Source organism: Orbicella franksi, chromosome 10 (assembly GCF_964199315.1).
Source record: "Orbicella franksi chromosome 10, jaOrbFran1.1, whole genome shotgun sequence".
In the NCBI taxonomy this organism is placed as follows: domain Eukaryota; kingdom Metazoa; phylum Cnidaria; class Anthozoa; order Scleractinia; family Merulinidae; genus Orbicella; species Orbicella franksi.
In genome coordinates this window covers 20,593,915-20,621,395 of record NC_138154.1, presented here as the reverse complement: position 1 = coordinate 20,621,395, position 27,481 = coordinate 20,593,915, and the positions used below count along the sequence as shown (strand labels likewise).

Here is a 27,481-nt window from a genome sequence, read left to right as displayed (position 1 = left end):
AATAAAGTCAGTTATACAACGGTCTAAACTTAAGAATCAAAAGCGGTGATTACAGCTGTACGCGTGTACTCCTAATCGTACATGTCCAGTTCACGAACTGAAGTCGTTACAAAATACGCGATGCACGAAAAGAAGATGCAGGCAAACTGCATAAATCTTAGCCAATTTTATATAAGAAAAAGTTGATCACATTTTTATTTACAAAATTGTGAATTGGTCATGGCGCGCCCGAGGGGTTTTAAAATTATCAATACATTAACTTCTGAAGTGACCTCCGTTATAAGCCCGGTGGTTTCTTTTGGACGTCTCCTCGTCGCTTTTTGAGTATTGCCAATATCTTTTGTTATTATTTACGTGGCAAATAAATGTTGTTGATGATGATGATGATGAACAAACTGAATCAATTAATTTTTAAGCTAATGGACGATTTAATAGGGCTTACATAACGCTACACGATGCGTCAAAGTGTCCTGGCTTTTTAACCTCCTGCAGCATCATCTGATTCTGATGCAGTTGTCTCAAGTTCTCAATCCTTTGCTGCATACTGATTCCTTCAGTTAATTTTTGCATTTCAAGTTGTTTGTTTAATGCCGGATTATCTTGGATAAGAGTTCGTCTGTCTTCTTCAGCCTACTTCATGTTCGCTTTCATCATGTTATCCATTTGATCTCGTTGAGCCTTTGCCTCAGCGTACATTTGTTTACGGAGTCTCTCTGTTTCTTGTTGTTGTTTTGCTAGCAACATTTCCATCTGTTTCAAGAGAGGATATTAAAAATGTGAGTTACAGTGAGTGGTATAGTAGTGGAACCAGCTTGAGATATTTAAGTGAGTATGAAGGTATATAGAGAAAATGTGGGTTTGAAAAAAACAAAGGAATTTAACAAGTACTGATGGAATCACGAAAGTGAGTATGAAGGTATATCGAAAAAATGTGGGTTTGAAGAAAAAAGAATTTAACAAGTAAAGATGGAATCACTAAATGTGTAAACGTCTGTTTAGTTGAGATAAAAATAAAAGTAGCTCTCCTGCCATTCTAATATTAAGCTGTACTTCAAACTGCTTTCCATTCCATATAAAATACTGCACGAGGCGTGGTATGTACTAGAATTACAGGAAAGCAAGTGCTAGTAAGATCAAAATCAAAACTCCTTTTACGCTCATTCATACAATTTCTATCACTTTATACAGTCGAACCTCCGGTTGCGACCACCTCTCGTAAGCGACCACCTCTCCTCAGCGACCAGTTTTCCAAAATACCAAAAGTTTCTAAGTCAAATCACTATATTTGGAACCTCTTGTAAGAAACCACCTCTCATAAGCGACCGCGACCACTTTTAGAGCTAAAAGTTTGAAACTCTCCTTTGTTTTTAACCTCCTGTAAGCGACTACTTGACAGATAATGGAGCGAAAAATGGATAATAAGGTGTACAAGAAACGGACATTTCTCAACGGGAAGAACAGGATTTTTCTCTCGAAATTGACTTTCATACGAATAAAACATTGCATCGGCATGGGCGCATGGGTTAAGTCTCGACAGTTGCCATTTTCTAATGAGGAAATATATTGACTCATTATGATCTAAGCTCTCGTAAGCGACCACCTGGGTTTGACATTTTGGGTGGTCGCTTACGGGAGGTCCGACTGTAGTTGAGAAAATTTCGCTTACAGGATAAATTTACATATAAGAGTTTTCAACATGGGTTTGAGGAGATGATGTGGTTATTTATTCTCATAACCTACGTATCGGTTTAGTGGGGATACGTAAGCGTCAAATCACAGCTGCATGTCTTACTTTCATTGCTTGTTCACGATTTTCTTGTTGTAAGCGAGCAATTTCCTCCTGACGGAAAAAAAAATATTTTGTTAATTTTTTGAATTCACATCGCATTAGTTGCTTCGTCCTTTAGTTATTTGTATCGTCTATTCTCTCATGGACTATAGCTATCAATGAGAGAAGCTATCAACAACAACATCAACAAACTTTATTCGCTCTTGTACTTACAATTTTCAGTTTATATATACCTAACTCACACACACAAGAATCAAGAATAGCTATCAAGAATTCAAGGAATCTCTCACTTCTTTTGAAAGATGTATTGTTATATCGTTAAGAAAAATGTTTCTGCATTTTGAATAAGCTGCTTTTTCTTAATAAAATTAGACTATTGCAATCGCAATTAGGTTTAATGAAGCCAGAAATATTTCGCTCGCAGTTCAGTTCGTGAAAGCAACGTATATAAAGCTAAGTGGCGCGTAGAATTGCTGACTTATGTTGGTACTACAACTAATATTGCATATGATTACCCAGTCAAACACACAACTGTCTTTTCAATCTTCCCTCTTTTGCAAGTAATAAAGTTTATTCTCACCTCACGCTTGATTATTTCTTGCTCTTGGTAGGCACACTGTCGCAGCACACCCAGGTATTGCTGAATTTCTTTCATTAGTTCCTTAGATAACCAGTTAATAAAAAGAAAGCTCTAACATCATTGAATCAACAAATGGTGAAGATATCTTAACCGTTGACGGGTTTATACATGTACAAGGTAACGAATTCATTTCCCTGGGATAATAAGCCAGAAATAATCCCTCGCGCCGTAAAGCTGATACTTTCACTCGTAACACGATGTTAAGGTCAATATTATTTTCTTTAGCTTACAAACTATGCAAAACTAGGAAAATTGTATCTGTGTTGTTATGTTCCTTCTTATATATCGAGAGGGAATGAAGGGTACGAGAGCTGTTTCGCTGTATAGCCCTTATTCGCAAGGTGACCCCCAGGGCTTCAAATAATTTCCCGTCCGGCGCCGGTCAAATTGTCCGGTCAAACCTATTTTTGCTCGGACATATCCCATTTTTGGCCGTACAAACATCGATTACGTCTTACCGCTATAAAAGTGTCCCCTCAACCCCCACTTCACATGATGTTAAATATGAAACACGTAAATTTTCAAAGCATTTATACGACAAGTAGACAAATGAATGTAACTTGCTTTCTTGTTATTGTTATTTTCACACCCTTGTACCGACTTTTTTTTTGTGATCCTTCTCACGTCATGTTCACAAAACCCACACGGACCATAAAATAAACAATAAAGTGATTCACACCCGCTAATTTGCGGTGACGACTAGGTGAATGACAAAGCGAAAATGTGCAACGATTTATGACTATTACGAATCATTTATTAAAAGTTCTTGGTCTAGTAGTCAAGTATCCGCCCCTTTTCCCCTCCTTTTTCACAAACGCCAATGATATTAAACTTTTAAATATTTAAAACTTGAAACCCTAAATTTTTTCCTTACCAGCGTAAACGACCGGACAAATTGTCCGGCCATCTAAGGATTTGACCGGACAAAACCTATTTTTGACCGGACATTGTCTGTTGACCGGCCGTTATTTGAAGCCCTGGAACCCTCTCAAGGTATTTTTAGACATGGCAACCAGTTCCCTAGCGGATGACGGTACTACGCCAGCTACGCCAGTGTATATTTTCGTTAAGGATTAAAATGCGTGTTAAGTCGTTCAGACTGTCCACGTCAGTAAAATCCGCGTCACAGGATTGGCTATTTCAAACCCTCTTGGAAATTCCCAAACCAGGCGTGACTTACGAAGCGTCCACACTACGCCGGAGGAATTTGAAAACGCAGTTTTATTTCTACGGTTAGGCCTATCATCCACACTAATCCGTCACGAAAACGAAGCTTTATTTCTACGGTTAGGCCTATCATCCACACTAATCCGTCACGAAAACGGAGCTTTATTTCTACGGTTAGGCCTACCATCCACACTAATCCGTCACGAAAACGAAGCTTTATTTCTACGGTTAGGCCTACCATCCACACTAATCCGTCACGAAAACGGAGCTTTATTTCTACGGTTAGGCCTATCATCCACACTAATCCGTCACGAAAACGAAGCTTTATTTCTACGGTTAGGCCTATCATCCACACTAATCCGTCACGAAAACGGAGCTTTATTTCTCCGGTTAGGCCTACCATCCACACTAATCCGTCACGAAAACGAAGCTTTATTTCTACGGTTAGGCCTACCATCCACACTAATCCGACACGAAAACGGAGCTTTATTTCTACGGTTAGGCCTATCATCCACACTAATCCGTCACGAAAACGAAGCTTTATTTCTACGGTTAGGCCTATCATCCACACTAATCCGTCACGAAAACGGAGCTTTATTTCTACGGTTAGGCCTATCATCCACACTAATCCGTCACGAAAACGGAGCTTTATTTCTACGGTTAGGCCTATCATCCACACTAATCCGTCACGAAAACGAAGCTTTATTTCTACGGTTAGGCCTACCATCCACACTAATCCGACACGAAAACGGAGCTTTATTTCTACGGTTAGGCCTATCATCCACACTAATCGGTCACGAAAACGAAGCTTTATTTCTACGGTTAGGCCTATCATCCACACTAATCCGTCACGAAAACGAAGCTTTATTTCTATGGTTAGGCCTATCATCCACACTAATCCGTCACGAAAACGGAGCTTTATTTCTACGGTTAGGCCTATCATCCACACTAATCCGTCACGAAAACGGAGCTTTATTTCTACGGTTAGGCCTATCATCCACACTAATCCGTCACGAAAACGGAGCTTTATTTCTACGGTTAGGCCTACCATCCACACTAATCCGACACGAAAACGGAGCTTTATTTCTACGGTTAGGCCTACCATCAACACTAATCCGTCACGAAAACGAAGCTTTATTTCTACGGTTAGGCCTATCATCCACACTAATCCGACACGAAAACGGAGCTTTATTTCTACGGTTAGGCCTACCATCCACACTAATCCGTCACGAAAACGAAGCTTTATTTCTACGGTTAGGCCTACCATCCACACTAATCCGACACGAAAACGGAGCTTTATTTCTACGGTTAGGCCTACCATCCACACTAATCCGTCACGAAAACGAAGCTTTATTTCTACGGTTAGGCCTACCATCCACACTAATCCGTCACGAAAACGAAGCTTTATTTCTACGGTTAGGCCTACCATCCACACTAATCCGTCACGAAAACGAAGCTCTATTTCTACGGTTAGGCCTACCATCCACACTAATCCGACACGAAAACGGAGCTTTATTTCTACGGTTAGGCCTACCATCCACACTAATCCGTCACGAAAACGAAGCTTTATTTCTACGGTTAGGCCTACCATCCACACTAATCCGACACGAAAACGGAGCTTTATTTCTACGGTTAGGCCTATCATCCACACTAATCCGTCACGAAAACGAAGCTTTATTTCTACGGTTAGGCCTACCATCCACACTAATCCGTCACGAAAACGGAGCTTTATTTCTACGGTTAGGCCTATCATCCACACTAATCCGTCACGAAAACGAAGCTTTATTTCTACGGTTAGGCCTATCATCCACACTAATCCGACACGAAAACGGAGCTTTATTTCTACGGTTAGGCCTACCATCCACACTAATCCGTCACGAAAACGGAGCTTTATTTCTACGGTTAGGCCTACCATCCACACTAATCCGACACGAAAACGGAGCTTTATTTCTACGGTTAGGCCTACCATCCACACTAATCCGTCACGAAAACGAAGCTTTATTTCTACGGTTAGGCCTACCATCCACACTAATCCGTCACGAAAACGAAGCTTTATTTCTACGGTTAGGCCTACCATCCACACTAATCCGTCACGAAAACGAAGCTTTATTTCTACGGTTAGGCCTACCATCCACACTAATCCGTCACGAAAACGAAGCTTTATTTCTACGGTTAGGCCTACCATCCACACTAATCCGTCACGAAAACGGAGCTTTATTTCTACGGTTAGGCCTACCATCCACACTAATCCGTCACGAAAACGGAGCTTTATTTCTACGGTTAGGCCTACCATCCACACTAATCCGTCACGAAAACGGAGCTTTATTTCTACGGTTAGGCCTACCATCCACACTAATCCGTCACGAAAACGGAGCTTTATTTCTACGGTTAGGCCTATCATCCACACTAATCCGTCACGAAAACGGAGCTTTATTCCTACGGTTAGGCCTATCATCCACACTAATCCGTCACGAAAACGGAGCTTTATTTCTACGGTTAGGCCTATCATCCACACTAATCCGTCACGAAAACGAAGCTTTATTTCTACGGTTAGGCCTATCATCCACACTAATCCGTCACGAAAACGGAGCTTTATTTCTACGGTTAGGCCTATCATCCACACTAATCCGTCACGAAAACGGAGCTTTATTTCTACGGTTAGGCCTATCATCCACACTAATCCGTCACGAAAACGGAGCTTTATTTCTACGGTTAGGCCTATCATCCACACTAATCCGTCACGAAAACGAAGCTTTATTTCTACGGTTAGGCCTATCATCCACACTAATCCGTCACGAAAACGAAGCTTTATTTCTACGGTTAGGCCTACCATCCACACTAATCCGTCACGAAAACGGAGCTTTATTTCTACGGTTAGGCCTACCATCCACACTAATCCGTCACGAAAAAGGAGCTTTATTTCTACGGTTAGGCCTATCATCCACACTAATCCGTCACGAAAACGAAGCTTTATTTCTACGGTTAGGCCTATCATCCACACTAATCCGTCACGAAAACGAAGCTTTATTTCTACGGTTAGGCCTACCATCCACACTAATCCGTCACGAAAACGGAGCTTTATTTCTACGGTTAGGCCTACCATCCACACTAATCCGTCACGAAAAAGGAGCTTTATTTCTACGGTTAGGCCTATCATCCACACTAATCCGTCACGAAAACGGAGCTTTATTTCTACGGTTAGGCCTATCATCCACACTAATCCGTCACGAAAACGGAGCTTTATTCCTACGGTTAGGCCTACCATCCACACTAATCCGTCACGAAAACGGAGCTTTATTTCTACGGTTAGGCCTACCATCCACACTAATCCGTCACGAAAACGGAGCTTTATTTCTACGGTTAGGCCTATCATCCACACTAATCCGTCACGAAAACGAAGCTTTATTTCTACGGTTAGGCCTATCATCCACACTAATCCGTCACGAAAACGAAGCTTTATTTCTACGGTTAGGCCTACCATCCACACTAATCCGTCACGAAAACGGAGCTTTATTTCTACGGTTAGGCCTATCATCCACACTAATCCGTCACGAAAACGGAGCTTTATTTCTACGGTTAGGCCTACCATCCACACTAATCCGTCACGAAAACGGAGCTTTATTTCTATGGTTAGGCCTACCATCCACACTAATCCGTCACGAAAACGAAGCTTTATTTCAACGGTTAGGCCTATCATCCACACTAATCCGTCACGAAAACGGAGCTTTATTTCTACGGTTAGGCCTATCATCCACACTAATCCGTCACGAAAACGCAGCTTTATTTCTACGGTTAGGCCTATCATCCACACTAATCCGTCACGAAAACGGAGCTTTTCGTAAACGCTCTTCAAACCGGAGGATTGATTTGATTCGAAAAATCGGCTTTGCGTTTTAATCTGGACGGAGATCATATTGGAAACGGATCTTTTCAAAAACGGTGACGTCACGATAATCATCTGATTTGCCTGCCCGAGTTTTCCTCAAATACAAATCAAAATCACCGCTGATTGTTGCGTCTTCAAATTCCTCCTGCGTAGTGTGGACGGAAAACATTTGATGCGTTTTCAGAGTGAAAACGCCGTTTGCAAATTTCTCCAGCCTAGTGTGGACGGGAAATAACTTGGAAGGATTACCTTGGGAATAAGGCCTATACGGGGGATTAACTCTCTTATTCTTTATCACCTTGTTATAGATGTAAAAGCTTCATTTACCGGTTGAAATTCATAGAACACAGCAGCACAAACATCTTTAGCGCCGGTGGCGCGCGCTTTGTAGTCGTGTTCAATTCTGTTGTATCCGGCTACAACGTCTTCGGACATTACTCTGGAACCTTCCGCTCCACTTAGCTGAGCAAGGACTGAGTCTAGGTGTTCTTTCTTGAGCCGTTTCAGGACGTTGGTGCAGGATTCTCGTGTTAGCCTTTCATTTTCACTCTGCCATGAAGCCAACTTTTTGCCCAGAGCTTCCTGAAATAGACGAAAGAAAGAAAATGCAGAAAAGAGACTTTAAAAACCAAAAGCCCCAAGCTCCGTTTCTATGAGTTCTATTATCATAAAAGAGGGGGAAAAGATACCCTTTTCAATTCATGTAATTCAAAACATAATAAAAGAATGTAAATTCAGTAAATGTTCTGAACAACTGAAAAAATATGCCAGAGCTCATCAACAGAAAACTATCAACAGAAAACTGTACACTTTAACTTATGCTAGTTATAACAGCCGCCGTACATATGAATAGCTGACGTTTTGAGTGTTAGAGTTAATCCTATTTGTCATTTTGTTGCTTTATGTGAGCAAAGGAGAAGGGTTAAGGCTTCCTACGTCGGCTAAAAGCAACATCAATCTCGATCTTTATCAGTGGTTACTTAGTGCAACTTAAGAGCAAACCAAGTATCAGTATAACAGTTTCTTTAAGCAAAAGCTGATTCCGGGCCATTTTCCTGAATCGTGACGCAGAATTAAGCAAGGGATGCTTAAAAACTTTTCAAACGTTGTCATTTGTTAGTAACGTAATATACGCTGTAGTTTTCTCCCGTTTAATCTGCGATCGCGTTAAATTACTGGTCATTCGGTTGTAACGAAGGGTTTCCGTGCGGAACTGCGCGGTTACAGAGGGATATGAACTATCAGCTTGAGTGCTGTGGAATGCAGGAAAAACGGTGGACGGACTTGTCTTGGCGGGGAATGCTCGGAAGAGCACACGCTCGCTGCACGGCACCCGTTACTCAATACCAAAGGTACGGGGCTGTTGTCTCTCGTCAGCGGGACAGTAAATCAGCAAGGACTCTCACAGATCTGGAACTCTCTTGTCTTCTTTATTGTAGATTAAACCTCGTAGTACATAGGTCGAAGGTAATTCAGGGTAGATCAAGGTAGATCAAGATATCTCGTGGAAAATCAAGTAGTATACAGTACGTGCTTGCTTACGGTGTGATAATAATTGCAGGTGAACTTTAAGGTTTACAGCAAAATCAACTAAGTCAAGTCTTATCAGTACCAACATCCGTGAAGGAAATTGCTAAAAAAAAAAACGTTTAGATCTTCCGTTTAAGATAAGTTCGAGGAAATTGCTCTAGATATAGGTAAATAATGGTGTTGGTTGACAATACGCTACTTCACATCTGAGAACAGGTAATATGAATAAATTACGAAATGCCGGACTATAAGTAAACTATTAGAGAGAAGTTCCTTTCTAAGTCAACATTTATGAATTTGTAATTATCCTACATTGAAGATTCATACATTGTTTTCTTGTGACATTTCCTATAGATTATGATAACTTTACAATTCTGAGTAAAGTGTGGAACTAATTTACGATAAGCATGTACAGAAGAGCAAATATTACACATAAACCTTACTACGATTTTGGGGGGTATTTCTCTTCTGTGACACGATGCAGAATATTTTTGTCTCGCTTGTCGCTCCTTACCGTCAGTCCTCTCAGATACTTTTGAGTTGTAACAGCAGATATCCACATTGTCTCCGCCTCCAGTTGAGCAATACCTTGCTCGAGGGCAGCATTATGACTGTTTCGAATTTCCTCGTTATCACAAGGCAGCTGAACTGCTAGCCTTGACGTCATGATGACGTCATAAGCCTTGAGCGCGGCGTTCATAGCCTCAGAACATTTTGTCACTACAAACGTTTTCCAAGCTGTCTCGACATTAGGAATCACACCGGGAGTGTTGATAGCTTTCACATACAGCTGAACCAAGGCAGCCAGGCCTACAAATTAATATTAATTAATTGATTATTAGTACTTGTTTAAGTCGCTTGTAACTTAGACCAGCCCTGGAAATATCTTTGACATTCGATCACCATGGTAATAGTTAGTGCTTTTTTCTCAACTGAGTTAAGAGATCTGTGTTGTTTATACCACATTTATGGCATACAGTGTGCATGTATGTCTGGCCTGTTGTACTGAAGAATCGTTAGAGGATGGCTTAAAATGGTCAAAACAAAATCAAAATAAATACTGGGATTAGTTACTGAAATGGTTTTTACTATAAAGGAGCTAACTTGTTTGTGTTTTATCAAGCTAAAGCTCTCGCAACAGAAAGATTTATATAATATCTCATGTTAGAAATCGTGAAGCACATCACATAGCGTTATTTGAGACCCTCTTATTTCACTACGTAAGCTCTACCTTCACCGGTGACCATTTCTCCATCGTTAAAGCTGTGTTTAGGAATCAGTGTGGTTCGCAGTGATTCCTTGAATTTCTCTATTTCAGAGAGAAAATCTCGATTCATCTGACTTTTGTTCCTGTTGATGTTTATGAGCACTTCTGGATCAGTTGTGGGTGGAGGAAGTTTAGCAGCAAGAAAGCCAGGAAAGAAACGCAAAATGCTTTCAGCTACTTCCTGGTCCTGATCCACGCGTGACGAACCTTGATCTTTAAACACCTTAAGCGCAAAAGACAGAATCATGAACAAAAATTTAGCATTTACACTGTTAATAAAGTCGGCATACGAGCCAAGGGACCCATCAGGCCGAAGCTAATCCCAGTTTCTGTAGCATGAAGCGACTAGGAGTATTTCCACTCCCTCCTGGATGGGACACTAGTCCATCGCAGGGTTACCCTCAGCATCATAGGTCGCCGGTACCCATTTATACACCTGGGTGGAGAGAGGCACTATGAGAGTAAAGTATCTGGCTTAGGAACACAACACAATGTCCACGGCCAGGGCGCCCAATCAGGAGTCGAGAGCACGGTGAAATTGAAAATGATTGACAGCTCGGACAAAATTGAGTTCCGACAAACAAAAAGGTGGACAAAAATAAGATGAAGACTGAAACGTTTTACGTAAATTATAATACAAACACTTCATAACAAAGCTCAGCAAAAATTGCTAAAACTAGTTTACGCGAAGTGTGTAAGATAAGAAATATACAAAAAAGCCGTGAGCCGCATGAGAACAACAACATAAACTTGGGCTTGAGGTGAAATATGCCGGAGCCGATCGCGATAGCATTTCAAAATTCCGGTTCAAAAAATAAATGTTAATTTTCTTCAGTACTACGAAGCAAACGCAAAGAAGGACCCAACAAGACGTCTGTTCTGCAACATTTTGTAATAACGACGCATTTTGTACTGTTACGCATTTTGGAATAATCATTGCAGCATTCTGTAATATTGTGCGCATTATGTAATAGAGGGTGCAGCATTTTGTAATAAATCAAAACTAATCATTTTGTAATAAAGGCTGCGGCATTTGGTAATATTAGTAAATATACGCAAATTGTTATACTGTCCGGTGCAAATTGTAATGAGTTATTTCAAATTAAATAATGTGGTAACCGACACCGCTGATCTTCGTGATTATTGAAAATGATTATTGAAAATTAATTTTATCATATAAAAATATTTATCATAACAATTATAATTTCCTTCGATGTGATTGTTGCATTATCTGCTGTTTTTTTTTTTCTCTTATTGATCTGCAGAGCTGTAATTGCACAGTGTAATTGGACAGTTGGCTGTAATCGCACACCTGTAGTCGGACAGTTACATGAGCCGATCATTTTAAGTCCTTTCCACTTAATCCACCAATCACAACGTTTATTACAATCAGTATAGTAACCAATTCAAGAGACTGACTTTGTAAAATTGTGGAGGTTAAGTATCCGGTTTAAAAATCACTATTAAAAGCTCATTTTCAAATGAAACTTTCACTTTTGTGGAAAATTGTAATGGTTATGATTAATTCGTAACAGGACATCGTGTCGTCCAATTCAGTCTGTAATCATACTCGTGATTAACGAAAACAACAGCATGCAAATTTAGAATGACGTAGACTATTACAAGTTACAACTTACCCATGTCAAGATGTACTCCTTGACGTCCTTGCAGCAAGGTGGAACGGATAGGGTTACATCCCTGAAAAGCCAGACAAAGACTGGAAAGGTTCTATGGAAGAACTCTGTGTCTTCTTGCCGACCACGCATACTCCCTCCTCCATTGCTCGTACGAACCTTTATCCGCTGAGATAACTTTACAATAAAACTGAGCAAATTGTTAAGAAATGTCCGTTATGCTTTTTAACAACTTTCAATAATCAATCATTATTAAAACTTGCATCATTTCGCTAACGAAACTTCTTGAACAAAATGTGGGAAATCTTCGCCCGTGTACATGAAGTGACCTGTCATTCTGAAATACAGTGTAAATCCACCAATAAGAACCCAGTCAGGGGCGTAGCTAGCCTTGAAGCCATTAGGCACGGGCTTAACAAGAATTTCTGTACATAATTTTTTTAGCAGCCAAAATCCATATTTTCTTTTTCTTACTATTCAATAGCGAATCACCGCTATATCAACGCTTTATTTTGAAAAACGAAATAGTGACTTTCCACCTTATACATGAAAAAAAAAAAAAAAGAAAAAGAAAAGAAAAGAAAAGCAAAGAAAACAAAAGAAAGCAGAAAAAAAAGCTGAAAGGTTATTAACAAAGCAGAACTTTGAAATATGGTATTAGATGTCCAACAGTAGCAATTAAATGAAAGAATGAAAGATGCGAATGCAGCCATGATACTACTGGAAAAATGACCTGAAAAAATTTCAGGCTCTGAACGGGACTCGAACCCACGACCTTTGCGTTACCGGTGCAATGCTCCACGAACTGAGCTATCAAAGCCACATGGCTGCATTCGCATCTTTCATTCTTTCATTTAATTGCTACTGTTGGACATCTATTACCATGGAATTTATATGCTTGAGCCGAGTATTACGTCCACTGAACATATAGGGCCGAACTCACACACGACCGCTCTAATGTGGCTTTGATAGCTCAGTTGGTAGAGCATTGTACCGGTAACGCAAAGGTCGTGGGTTCGAGTCCCTTTCAGAGCCTGAAATTTTTTCAGGTCATTTTTCCAGTAGAGTCATGGCTGCATTCGCATCTTTCATTCTTTCAACTTTAAAATAGTTTTGCGCACGAAAATTTAGTTGACTGACTATTGCTTTATTCTCGATTCGGTATGGTTTGTGTAGCCACAAGATTATATCGACGACTAATCAATGTGACCAAGAGATTATCAAGGTAAGTTCCTTGATAATCTCTTGATGTGACCAATGACTAATTGATGCACTCAATGACTGATCGATGACTAAAAATTCTGTGGTCTATCGAATGTTCATCGATCACTCATTGATCATCGGCAATATTCAATGACTGATCAACTGACTGATTTCTTAATGTCATCGATTAGTTACGTCTGGTAAAGGATACTCCAATCCACTAAGATCGTGTCTTGTAGGAACTCCTGCTGAATTGTAAATCAACACAGAGGCCAGCAAAACAGTGAGTGTGAAGATTTGATTGTCGTCTAAACCTCCTGTCATGGTATCAATGCCCTCTGAATCCAGTAAAATCAGAGTACACTCCTGGCCGTTGGCGTCCTGTATAAAACAGTCAATAATGAGTCACTGCGTGTCTAAGTGAAGTGCTAAGAACAAAGAAAAAAAAAAAAAACTAACATGGCTTGTCCTCCAGTCTACATTCCTGTATGTGTTGTTTTTCCGTCCGGCCAGACACAAAAAGGAATATTTTCATAAAAGAAAAACATAAAAATTCTAATCGTTGTTGTTCTGTACACAGAAATATATTCAATGGAATTGAACTACTCTCTTAGAGGAGCTTTCTTGAAATTTATGGTATCAGTTCTCGTAGAACACTTTTATCATTTTTGGACGGAAGGAAAACATCCGGTGTATTTGAATGAAAACAAATGAAAACGTTAACCTGTGGGTGAGTGGCAGCAGGGAAAAACGAATGCTTCTAAATAGCCGTTATTACAGACCATTAATATTTATTGCTTTCATATTTAAATAATCCACCAAAAGAACTGTTAAAATTAACAATTTCCATATCTCACTCGAAATTTCTGTGGCACAACCCACATCCAGATTCCCATGGTTTCTGGATTCATCTGATGTCCCAGAGGGAAAACTTCTGGTTGGTCAAAAGCCTCGCTTAAAATGTAGGATTTTCCTTTTCTGTACGGTCCAGCAATTGATACCACACACACCGGACCTAGAAAATACGAGAAAACGATGGATTAGGGTTAAGATTGTGTGTTCAAAATCCAATCAACTTAACAAAACAAAACTTTGTCAACATGTCGATTAAACACTTTGCACCGCCACCCCACCCCCTCTACTTCTAATTTTCAGTAGTTAGAGTTTAGGGTGTGCAGTAAGTGCAAATTTATACACATGATTACTTCTACCAGCTTTAAACCCAAATTCGAACCATCGTTGTCAAATACTCAAGACTCTTGTCATTTTCAAGAAAAACAAAGAAGAGATTCAAGAGAAGAGATTCTCAGGAGTTTTCCATTTGGGTGTATATGACGCAGTACAGCTCAGTTGTCACATAAACATCAGTTTGCCCCCGACCAGAAAACTTTATCTCGGAGAATTGACGTACATTCTTACATGTACCATGTACAAAAATCTGAATGATATGATAGAATGAATCAGTAGAATAACATATTTTTTTAAATAACTGCATTCCATTAAAGGACAGAGTTAAATCTATGAAATGCGACAGTAGTAATACGAGGCCTTTTCAACGCAAGCATAAACGACAAAATCTAAAATAGGTGCTCAACGATAATTTCAAGAAAGAATTTTTTACCTCTGACAGTGCGAAGTTTCTGAAGTGCTTCATCAACGACATAAAGCGAAGAACGCCTTTCTCCTGTTTTAATGTACTCGCCCGTTGCTGCACTCCACTGGCAGTTGTTAGGTAGACAGAGTGGAATTGCCATGCTCTGCACGTTTCTTCTCAAAGCCATGTTTCCTGTTTTTCAAAGTATAAAACATCTGATATCATTTGACGTCTTGGTGTGTAATTCGTTTCCTTTATTAAATAAGTCTATAGTTGTGCAGACAGTTTCTGTAGTTTGGGAACACCCGATGAGCTGCATCAACCTTCTCCCTATCTCATCTCTAAATCAAACACGTTTTTTTCTTTTTCTTTTTTTTTTTCTTAAAGCTTTCAGTTGTGCGAACAAAAGTAACAAACAGCTGGAAGTATTCAGTTCTATCTTGGCTTCTTAATTTAAATACTGTGATCGACGACGTCGTCGTTTTTCATCATCGTCGTCGTCGAAGGACGCACGCGTCCGCAATCCATGCCGCTAGCCACGTTGACCATGAAAAAAGAGTTGCATGGTTCTCTATTTCTATGCATGCATGTGGTTCTGTTCCTACAGTTATAGAGCTCCGCTTCGCGACCCTTTGGGGCGCTGGAACTCCGCTGTAATCACATGTATGTATCCCATGAAAACTAATGCTCATGAGGACCGTCAAAATGCCATTTTTAAAATCATTCAACAAATTAAAGAAAGTTGCTTGTTAGACGTTTTACTAATCAGTACGCCAGCAAAACCCAAAACTACTCATTCTTAGGAAAACAGTTTTTAAAACTAACCTCTTGCTGGATCTTTCTCAAAGTATTCTTTACATGCTTTATATACCTCCTCAGACATTGTTGTTTTAAGCTTCAATTCTGCAAGGTTCAGTTCTGTCAAAATCTCTTCTGTAACAAAACATCTTTGAACCACTTCACGAAGATGGCCACATAAATAATGTTCCCACAATCTATCCAGGATCTGGAGTGAATCGCACTTCACTGTTTTCAGCAAACTTCCTACACCAACACCTGTGATAATGACTCGCATTTTTTCCATGTATGCCATAAAGCGATCAAAATCATCCTCGCTGCTGGGCGAAGTGCCCTCCACGTAACGGGAAGCAATCAAACACAGCACTTTTTCTGTAAATGCTTGGGGAACTTCACTTTCTGGTTGTGTATGCCCAGATGGCACAGATGCAGCAAATGCCTCCAGGTGTTCACCATCTTGAGATCCTCCTGATTCTATTGCTGAAACAGGAGTTCTACCCTGTGTGTTCTGTTCTGCAGATTTCACCTTTTCCACATCAATCTTTAATTTCAAAGCTGTTGAATTTGAGACATTGGATTGGATTGAATTGAGAAAAAAAAAAAAAACAAACGAGGTCCCATTGTCGGGGCAAGTAAATGTTGCTCTTGAGCAAGTGAAAATGGAAATTTGGTCGTGTGGTGGCAAGTGAAGTTAGCCTCAGTCAGAAGTTTAGTTCGTGATAATTTACAATCACTTAGGAAAACAATTTCAAAAATTAAGATTGCAAGAAGAGCTAAATGATGAGTTGTACATAGAAAAATTGCATCGTGGGATACTATTCAATCGTCATCTTAGTTGAAGCATGGATTAATTTAGTTGATATAGACATGAACATTCTGTGCCTATTTAGCAAGCAATACTTTAGTAAGGGTAAAAGGGAGTGAAAACTGGAATGTACAGGCCCAAAACCCGTGAAATAACTCTGAACTAACTAAAATGACGAGGTTACACAAGGGTAAATTTTCCTTAGCAACGGCTCAAAAAGATCCATAATTTAAGAGGCCCTTATATAGAGCATTCCAAATCCTGGCAAAAGAGGGTCTTTGACCTTTGAAATCTATGTGGGAGGCAGTTAAGCAGTTGTCGAAATCCTGACAGAAGGGGGCCTGGCTCAAAATATCCTGCTATCTGCCAAGTGTGAGTGCAGGATTTTTTTTCAAGTTTTGGAATAAACAACGGGAAGTTTAGAAAGCTTACTAAACTCAATAAATATAAAACTTTACCAGGTACAAGGTTCTGCATCTTTTCCACCAGAACATCACAAGGTTCCTGCCAGCTGTACTTCTCCAAATACTTTTTGCGAAGAGAATCAGACTCTTCAAGTCGAAGATCCCTGCCTTTTTCACGGATCTTCTTGATTTCGCTGGCCCAATGTTTAGGATCCTCTGAATCTACTACACAGTTTGAGCCATTAGCCACTTTCTTGAGAGCTTCTCCAAGGCCTGAGTTACTGCTTACTAGTACAGGCAGACCAGCAGATAATGCCTCAAGGGCTTTCAATCCAAAGCCCTCACTCCTTGATGGCATGATTGCCAGATCAACCATGCAGAATAATCTGGTTAGTGTTTCTCTGCTTTCATTAAAACTGTGAACAGTTAGTTGACTGCTGTCAATTCCATGCTTGAGAAGCTTTTCCTCTATTTCATCTCTTTTTTCTCTTGGTGCACAGACAAAATTTAGTTGGTAGGATTTGTCTTCCAACTGGGCAATTGCTTCAGCAGCAAGGTCATATCCTTTCAGATTAAAATCTTCACTATCCCCACTCCCAATAACTAGAACACAAAATGAAAACTTTTTTTCTTCAGTGGCTTGCTTCACATCCTTAAATTCAGTGAAAATACTTGGGGTGAGATCAATAATATCCTGGTGTTTTGCACTAGAGCAAAGAAATCGCCTGTAACTGTCTACCAGCTTTGGTCCCACCGCTACAACTTGATCTGCCAACTCACAAAGTTCTATCTCTGTTAGCTGCATCTTCTCATCTCTGGGAGCGGTATGAACAATCTGAATCCACTTACACTTATGATTCCGTTGGATGAGTTGTATTTGTCGACCAAGATGTACTCCATGTCCAATAATAAAGTCCATCGGATGGTGTTGTGGTATATTGATCAGCCAATCAACTGGATCAACACCTGTCATTTTCTCTGCTTCAATGAGCTGCACCTTGTGACTAGCAGCAATTCTCTTGTCATATTCACTGCACTGAGGGAGAAACACACTAACTTGCACACTGGGATGTTTAGCCAACTGTATTGCTAATTCTCTGTTGACAGTTGACAAGTCTCCATCGATTGCTGATCTCCATTCACTACCTAACAGGGTAACCAATAATGGGCTCCTTTCCATTCTCTCCTGGCCTTCCTGCAATGTAGAGGTTACAAAGTCATGTATGCTGGGATTGGAGAACCCCTAAAACAAGAGCGAATGGACATTTCCCTTTCATCGTTGAATCAACTTTAATAAGTTTAAAATAACAGAATTCCATAGCCCAGATAATTCCCCCACTTTCATTGCCTAGCATGGTATGGAACTTGAGAATGAAAGTAACACATAATTTTGTGCACAATATATTATAATCACACTTTGCAAGACTGTTTGTTCATGATCATTTTTAGCATTGCAAGTCATCACAATTACTGTATAATATTTAGAAAGCAAAGAAACCAGTAAAGTTCTATAGAAGTAGCTGCTTATGCAACAGCATGTACAGGAATGCTTCCAGGAAATTAATCAGTAATTCAATACAAAGATCCAAACTCTTAGACTGACTGCTGAAATCATATTATCAAGGAAATGAACCACAAAGCAGCAATAAAACTATTATTGCTTGCATCACACAAACTGGCGAAAACAGATCAATTAGTGTTTTTCAATAAAATATTTAATATTATTTATGCTTCAATCTCCCCAAGCAGAATTGCAGGAATAAAATTAGCCAAAATGAAATATGTGCTGAGCTCTGCTCAAAAAGGCAATACAAAACACACCATGGAGTAAAATGGTTATGTGAAAATTATTACACATAACCAGTTTATTAAACTCAGAAAAAACCAAGTGCAAATATCAATACAAGTTATCATTAAATATGTATTGCCTGTGAAGGTGAGGGCAATGAAACCACCACAACACTAATATCACCACTGTACTAGAAAGAGGCAGGAGTTGGGGAGGAGGTGGGTCGATAAAAGGTTTGTGTGTCTGATTCAACAAAATCACAAACACGACATCCACTATATGAAGATTCCTGAGTTCGACATTATTTGTGTACATCACTGCAGATCAAAATTCAAAACATTATCATAGGTACTAAGCTCCCAACCTCTCCTTGTGCAGTGGGTAAATCATTATGTGAATACATGGTTCAATTGTCGCATAAAATTATATTTGTGAGCAAATAATGTTTTATTATTAGTATTTTTAGCTGATCACTAGTTTAAACTCATTTTTTTATTCTTAATCAGTTTCTTAGATTAAGTAAAAGAAAAAGCTCTTCATTATTAAGTAAAAAAAAAATTCAAAGTATCCACAGTGAAGAACACTGAAAATGTCACTCAAATCCAATTAAATTAATATGATGTTACCTCTGGTGGTCTTGACATCACAGCTGGTAGCCTCTAGGCTTGAACACTGAAAGTTAAGAAAAATAAAAAATCAGATCCAAACAGTCAAACCAGGGAAATACACTTTACCTGAGCCTGACTAGACTTGCCCACTTGTCAGGATGCGAAAGCAGAGCTGACTGAGAGCAACAAATGTCTGCGACACTCAAAACTTGAGTACGAAAAACATGAGTTAGAGAAGCTCAATCACAACGGACTTTGAGGAAGTCAACTCCCTGACAAACCTGCCATGAAGACAGAGTTAGTCAAGAACAAAGTAAACTTCAAGCCAATGATTTCAAAAAAGAAGCATTCTACATCTGAACTACAATGGCGCTCTGGAAACACACTCAACACTCAAGCATACAAGATATAACAGAAACTGCTGACTGCATTGGTAACAAATTAACTATAATGCAAACAAATTTTCTAAAGTCAACTGTCAGATATTCATTCTGACTTAAATCTCTTCAACAAAACCTTTGGGTAACACTTACAGTATTCTGTTGACAACAATTTGCTCTCTAATTCCATGAATAAAAACAAGACAAATCTGGCAGTAAATGGGACTACGGACACTGAGTGCTCCCTGGGATAGCAACAAGAGTGGGTGGTAGTGACACACCCTGGACAGGTAATTGGGTGCAAAGCGGACACACCCTGCAAACTAAGTGGGGCGGTTAGTGGACTCAAACCCCAAGCACAAATGCAAAGTGCAGTGGGGTGGTTAGCTGACACAAACAGTGTTTTCAGTGAGACCTGGCTCCCGCCAGCTCTGGCAGGTACTCTCTTGCAAATCACCGGCTGTATTCCTGCATTAATGTGCTTATGGAGTCAAATGAAAAGGAACCAGCAATTTATCATATTAAATGGTTAGTTATTATCGGAAAGCTCATAAAAATGTTAAAACCAACCAAATAGTTAATTTATACACTACCCTGTGATTTTACTGCTTTAAAAACCACAAGTAGTCTTTTTTCATTTGTGTATTAAATGTAATGTTGTCATAAACATCGTCACTAAAGGTCACACTCCAGTGCACATTACATGAAACAGATGTACCTTGTGTTTTAAGAAGCCTCATTTTCATGCATCATCAGTTCCACGATGAAGTGGCGGCAGTCCATGCTGTCGTTTCTGTCTGCTTAGTATATATTGAAAAAGCTGAAGATGCTTAGTTCTTTAGCAAGAACATGAAGGCAACCACATAAGGTTTTAATGTAGTATTTCTTGAATCTTCTAACAAACAGACAGTGTGACATGTAACATTCTATTAGCTTTTAATAAGGCATACCTTTATCTCAGTAGTATATAGACCATTGAAAACAGTGTATAATATACATGAGACTGTCTTGAACTATGCAATAATTAAAATACTTTTTTCTGATAAAAATAATGAATGCTTGGGTGTTAATATTTTGCCTCAAATCACTGGAAATTGTGTTTCCGAGCTTCCTGATTTCAAAAATTTTCTGGGAGGGCATGCCCCCATACCCCCCTAGAGGACAAGGGACCTTTGGCCCCCTTTATCAGTTCCAGCGCGTGCTAACAAAAGGGAGACAACTACTTCAAATCTTACTGAAAACACTGCACAAACCCCAAAGCAGAAACTTGGGCGGTTGACGGACACACCCAGAGATAATGAATGAGGGCAGAGACCTTTGGGCAGTTAGCGGACACATCCAGTGAATGAATTGGGGTGATAGCAAACTCACCCACAGAACAAAGCCCCCCCACCTAGCTACGCCACCTAAGCTAAGTGGTAGATGTGCACCCAGGCCTGTAGTCCAAGTATACTTATAGGGAGGGTAGAGGAGGGAAAGGAAATACTGCACACTAGCAGAGGAAAATAAGTGAGGTGCCTAGCATGCTACTAGTACAAAGACTGGTGTAGCATAACATGTTTGTTTGTTGAGACCAGATATTCAACAGATGGTAAAAACTGCTAACCTTGGATGAGCATACAATAGTTAATGGATAGGAATAATAATATTGACATGAGCCTTAAAAGATACCAAGTCAATGTAGCTAATAATGTCCATCGTTTATGATATTAAGTTCCTTGGATGTTTATAGTGCACTCAGACAATAAAGAAATAGCATCTCTGTGGCTGAGACATTTGATGGACAGTAATACTAAGCTCTAATGTGGTTAACCATACTATACAAGTAAAGTGAACATTAAGTAATTATTTATGATAGCAATCCTAGTACATGTACATAAGCAAAACTTAGATGTACCAAGTCTTGTTACAAGTGCCCTTTGACATCTTGAATGACAACAATGCTCGAGCTGACTGATATCTGAACTTTTAAAAATAAAAAAAAGACCAACAGCTGGATATTAGTGGCTGCATGAAAATATTCCTGTAAGTACATGTATCCACAAAGCATGTGCACATTAGCATGTCCCAGCCCTTTTCCATTTCATGAAAATAAGCAACATTACATATTACATTCAAACTTAGAAAACTGTGAACCCCTAAAATATGTCTGAAATGTCTACTGTGTTATGACCAATCATGAACATGATCTTCAACCACAGAAACCATGGAAAACGGATGTACAGTCAATTCCCGATACCTCAAACCCTTGCTAACTCAAACCTCGTGCTGACTCAATCAAACCAAAATTGATTTCCCCTGGATTTCCGTCATACATTTGCTGTTATTTTACCCTCATTAACTCGCACCCTCGATAACTCAAACCTCCCGCTAACTCGAAGCGATTTTCGTTTCCCTTCAGGTCATTTTCTGTATCATTTTACCGTCAATAACTTGAAACATGTCTGTCAATATGTGACAAGTCAAAACAAACATTGTACTGTAGTCCAAAACATTAAGTTTATTTTGAAGCAGCTGTGTGAACTTTTTCCTTTCTTTTACATTACATTAAATTTTTAACATTACATTGAATTTGATTAAAATGTATGCTGTATGAATAGAAAAACATTAAACACCGTTTTTTTTTTCCTCACAGTGTATTTCAGATAATTTGTTCTCAAGTCCTGATAACTCAAACTCCCGATAACTCAAACCTTTTTCAATTTCCCTACAAGGTTTGAGTTATCCAGAGTCAACTGTATTCCATCAGTCACCGAACTATAAATTTGGTTTTGGTTTGTGCTTTGTCCTAAGATACACCCTCCATCTTTATATATTACTGGAAGTCTAAATAATTGGTATCATTTTGTCACATTGTAACCTGGCAGTACTTATAGTTTGAGGGATTCTGGAAAACAAGAATCCTGCCAACATGGACTGTCACTCAAGCAAAGCGATGATTAATTTGACATGGCTATAAATAGCGATGATTAGAAATTTTATGTTTTGGTGGTTTCGCTATAAACCTTGGAATCATCCTTTTTTGAACTAGCGACTTGATTTAGTTTAGTAAATAATGACAATCCCTTGGTCCTGGTGATTCGGTGATCTAAAGAACCTGGAAAGATTGATGGCGATAAATTCAAATGATTGTTTGCTTACTTTGGAATTAGTTGTCAGTAATCACCTTAATTTCCTGCTGTTCCTTCCCAATAAATTTCCACTTGACAAACATATTACAAAAATATAACAGAAGACTTTTATTTTCAGCAATATTACTTGTCACTTTTTGTCATTATCAAAACTTGAAAGAAATGAACTAATAATTAAAGCATTGATTTAGATTGTTTGCGCCTGAGCGATTCAACAGCCGCCAGTCACATCAGACTGGCACACTGCATTGCCTGGGAATAGTTTCTTTTTTTCATGTTAAAAATATCCCAAACCCTCTTTGCTAGTGTTTAAATATTGCCTGTAACAGCAGCTATCTCTTTTTTTTTTGTATAACCAAAATAGAGGATTTATTTTCGTTGAGACCTTTTGAAACAAAACAAATTTGTTCCATGACTGATGGAAACGTATCTCTTTTAGGTGTTTACGGTTTTCTGAATTTGGCAGTAACTATTAGAAATTGCTCTTTTGAAACCTCCATTACAAAGGGAGACAATTGAAACAGTCCAAATGTTTGCAACATGTATTCAACAACTATTAAGTTAAACTTAATATCTATTTTTCATTCTATTACCATCTCCTCAGAAAGCGAGATTTGAGCTCAGAATCAAGGAACCCCATTTCTAAGGACCTAAAAAAAAACTTGAATTGACACTCGGTGTTTCCAGAAAATGTCCGTACTCTACCTCGGGCACCATGAACATACTAACTCCCCCTTGCCTTCAGACATTCCAAAATGCTCTACTCCCCCATGCCCTCCAGATTCCAAAATCGTTAACCCATGTGACGCCTTTTGAGATTTCTGTTTTTTACTTCAACCATCTGGAATCCCAATTTGACTCCCTAAGACTTCCAGTGAAAAAGATTTTACGCTTTTATATCTTCCCAGAAGTTAACAGCAGGCTACAGGGCCTTCAATTGTGGCTGATTCAATCGCATGCATTCATGACTAAATGTTCGGCAACTAAAACTTCCTCCTCATCAGTCACAATTTTGCAACTAGTGAAGGAATAATGTTTTTTGGAATGGTTTTGTTAATTACTATCAATGGAAAATAGAACATGTGTGGGTAAATCCTGCATAATTACCTAGTTTGATATTACGAATTCAATGATATTCACTTGTTCCAGAAGGCGCCTTTAAAGTGGTTTCTTTATGAATATGTATCGCTGGCCCATAATAAATAAACATGGTGGGTCGGCATTCCTTGCAAACGATTTTCTGACAAGAAATTATCAACGTTATGTCCTCTGGAGCCCAATGTACAACCAAGATTTTATCGCTTTTCGTTTGTAAATGAATGTGAACACGTGTGATTGATCAATGCTTGTCTTGTATCTTGCTTTCTGCGGTAGTCAGCAGTATGGACAGTTCATTTGTGCTTCCACACTCCTGTCTGTCCTCTCTAGACCCCCTCCCCCCCCCCCCTCATTCCCTCAGAATTCCAGTCATAAGTACCCCCCTTGCTCTTGGATTTCAAATTCAAAGAACCCCCCTTGCCCTCAGAATTCCAAAAAGCCTCCTGTGGTATACAATATGCATACTTTCTGGAGTCACCCATTTCACCATGCTTTGTAGCATAAGCAATACCGTACCTTTATTAATGTAGAGTGCCCTAAATCAAGTTACTGTACCTAATTTTCACCTGATTATTGATGGAAAAATAATAAACTTAAAAATTATTCCACGAGTACGAGTGGAATAATTGCTTTATTAAAAATGCCCTTAAAATATAGGAAATTAAACTAATGGAAATATAAATGTCTCAAAAACTCACATGTACGCTTACCATATTTCTACAGCTTGATATAATGGCTCATAACTCATGATGGCTGAGCCAATGAAAACTCTTGAATTGCATTATCCAATGATCCAGTTTTTAATAATAGCTATTAAACGTTGGTCTCACTATTTTGTGGGGCAGGAGGGGGGGGGGGTAATTGGGGGTGTGCCAGCTACTTTTGGAGGGGTGGCTACTTTTGGAGAGGTCGTTACTTTCAGAAGTCTAGGGTAGTAGTTAGTATTGCATTAGCGACTGCATTGTATTACATTTATGTAGTGGTTGATTATTATATTACTGGTTGATCCAGGAATGTGAGCAAAATACAACGTAGCGTCATTAGCGATCATAACTCCAGTCATTTTAGATCGCATATTCACATATTTTCTCCGAAAATCTCCTAAATCACTATGAATCGTCTACAAAGATTGATAAGGACCTTTCATGTGTGCCTGAAGGCTACAAACAAATCTTGGAAAACAAAATGAACGCTTACCTGATTGATCGCCAGACGAGGTATGAACTGAAGTCACTGCCTGAGAAACGTTAATCACCATTATGATGATAAGCAAGCTCCATGATAACAAGCATGGTAAAAACATGAAATCGCCCCATGGCTGCAGGATATTAGTTAAAAGCCAAATTACTCGAGTAAAGTATGTTCTGCTGAAAAACAAAGCTCACCTCACTTCCTGCTTTGATGGGCTTCAATTCCTAAGACAGCTATGGATAAGAACCATTTTCCTGACGGTAATCTCGTCCCAGGATCCTCTCGTGTGAGTAATTTTCATATGAAAGATGAGACTGGACTATGGAATGTGGGACTGTGGACATGTGCCTAAAATGAATTTGCAACAGATCACATTGAACTAATAATACACTCTCTGTCTTTCAGCGATAACCTTTTCCTTTCCTTTACTAGAATATTTATAGCGCTAAATGTTTTTGTCGCTTTGCTCTGCGGATCTAGTGAAATAAAATCTCGCTTATAAGAGGTCCGATTGACTGAGTAACCCTAAATTCGCGCGCTGATTTGATTATTGAGTTATAGTCAGCCGGAATCAAAACATTTTTTAGGTAATTCCTCTGAAATAAAAGTCACAATAGATTTTTTTTCAAACTTTGTCCACTGAATATGATAACTTCAATTTTGAAATAAAAAAGGGGGGGTGCCCATGCTCATTAAGGAACAGTGAGGCATTGAAAATGCCCCATTTTGGCATTATTTATTGCTTATCATAAGAGCGCATTCCCAGTAATTGTAACATCTTTGTGAGCCCGGACTCATAAGAACACGCATTAAACTACAGTCAATACAGTGTGTCGGACACAAATAAACATTTTAAGTTTGATTCAGACAGAAAGCTAAATCCTTGATTAAAAATTTGAACCAAATTTCTTGACGTGGTTACCGACTGCAAGACAGAAAAGACCACAGTGTATCTGCTATTTTTCTTATTTATTCAATTTTCAGCAATAGAAATTAGATCAGTCTTTTCTCGCGTAAAGCTTATGATTAGTTGATTACAATGACTGGAAAAAAAATTGGGGTGCCCGTGCTCGTTGGTGAGCTAGAGCCATTTTTCAACTGACAGAGCTCAATATCAAGGCAAATCCGTCGTGTTTTCAATGTGCGCGTGCACGAGCGCACGCTAATGACGCCATAAATTATGCGCAGTAAGGATGCGCAATGCAAATGTGAGGAATGACCTTAAAAGAAGCATTGCGCCGGACTACATGGTTGTTACCCCGCGCCAAGCAGGGACGCCATTAGCACCTTGTCCAGGACTTGCACTGCAGTTGCGATGACTTGCGTTCAATTTTTAATAGTCAGATCACATTAAGTTTTCACCGCTTGACAACCCAACGCAGTACACTTCAAGTGTGCTGCGTTGGGTTGTCAAGCGTTGAAAATTTAATTTGATCTGGCTGTTAAAAATTGAACGCAAGTAAACTTGAGAGTTTGTTTAGTCACCTCCGTTTGGCAAGGCCTCCGACAATGCCGTTTAAATTAAAAAAAAAATCAATAAACAGAAATGGTCGCAGAGCTGTTCCCCCCTTTTGCGCAGTGAAGAGATCGAATACTCAGAAGATTTAGATCAAGTATTAAGATTCCAAGAGCCTCAAAAGTGGTTCATCTGGTACTCAGAATCCTCATTGTGCACTCTTGAGTCTTGACCGCTGGTCGAGGGCGAAAGGAGTGCAGCGCAATGCGATAGATATATTTTTTTGCCGAAAAAGAAGCTTGTTTCATACAAACGAAAAGCGCCCCAGGAAAATGTAAGTCTAAAAATCTGGCCAATCTAGTCATGTGTTTCCAGAGCCTCCTTTTCCTGGTGCCAAGGTCCCGCTGGTTTGAGGGGGGGGGGGGGGGGGAAACGAGAGTTAAAGTCCTTTGTGTCGTTTTCGAACGATTTTAGTTATAGATCAATCGGTAGTATTTTCAACAAACGAAATCAGCGCTCAATTAGTAAAAATCTTACCCTCAAGAAACAGTAGCTTGTCTTAATAGCCTGTTTTCCCTCAAGCCAAGGCCGGCCGACTAAAAGGTAAGGTAAAGGTAAAGGTAAAGGTAAAGGTAAAATCTTTATTTAGACACGGTATTTCCTTCAGGACTATACAATATTTAATTTAAATAAAGGCGGTAAAGGCGGTTCTGGGGACGAGAATGTCAAAAATGTGAAGGAAAAAAAAAAAAAAAAAAAAAAAACGCTACGAAAGTAACGTGGTCAACATGTGTTGAGGCAAATCGAGCTATTAAATCTTCCATCGATGACTTTTCGTGACTGATCTCTATTGTCCTGAAATGGCACAGAATGCTTGACATTTGGACCGAAGATTTCAAAGATTGCTGTCACAGACAAAATACTCGACGTGTCACGTGCCAAAATCGAACGTGCTGTTATGCACTGCGCCAAAGTGCAGCAGAAGTGTTATTGGACAATCGGTCTTTCTTAGCCAGAGTCTTGATGCGCTTTTATTGAAGAGTGAAACTTGAAATGCTCATTGATTTAGTGAATAAAATATGCATGTGATGAGTGTATATTATGATAATCA

General features: G+C 39.3%; 1 protein-coding gene across 2 annotated transcripts; it reads right to left on the bottom strand.

Moving 5' to 3' along the window:
• Positions 1-165: 165 nt before the first annotated feature.
• LOC145500757 (uncharacterized) lies at positions 166-20,389 on the bottom strand. 2 transcript variants are annotated; one of them, XM_081480282.1, is made up of 14 exons: positions 20,213-20,389; positions 19,133-19,178; positions 16,772-17,960; positions 15,536-16,063; positions 14,738-14,902; positions 13,974-14,131; positions 13,328-13,497; positions 11,917-12,103; positions 10,244-10,502; positions 9,527-9,822; positions 7,810-8,064; positions 2,370-2,450; positions 1,793-1,840; positions 166-750 (listed from the first exon to the last, which is right to left on the bottom strand). In XM_081480282.1, exons 2-14 carry the CDS (start codon positions 19,148-19,150, stop codon positions 631-633), a joined length of 3,474 nt encoding a protein of 1,157 aa, XP_081336408.1. In that variant the 5' UTR covers positions 19,151-19,178; positions 20,213-20,389; the 3' UTR covers positions 166-630. The 2 variants fall into 2 exon arrangements, with proteins under 2 accessions (XP_081336408.1, XP_081336409.1); XM_081480283.1 differs by having other exon boundaries at positions 1,793-1,837.
• Between the last annotated feature and the right edge of the window lie 7,092 nt (positions 20,390-27,481).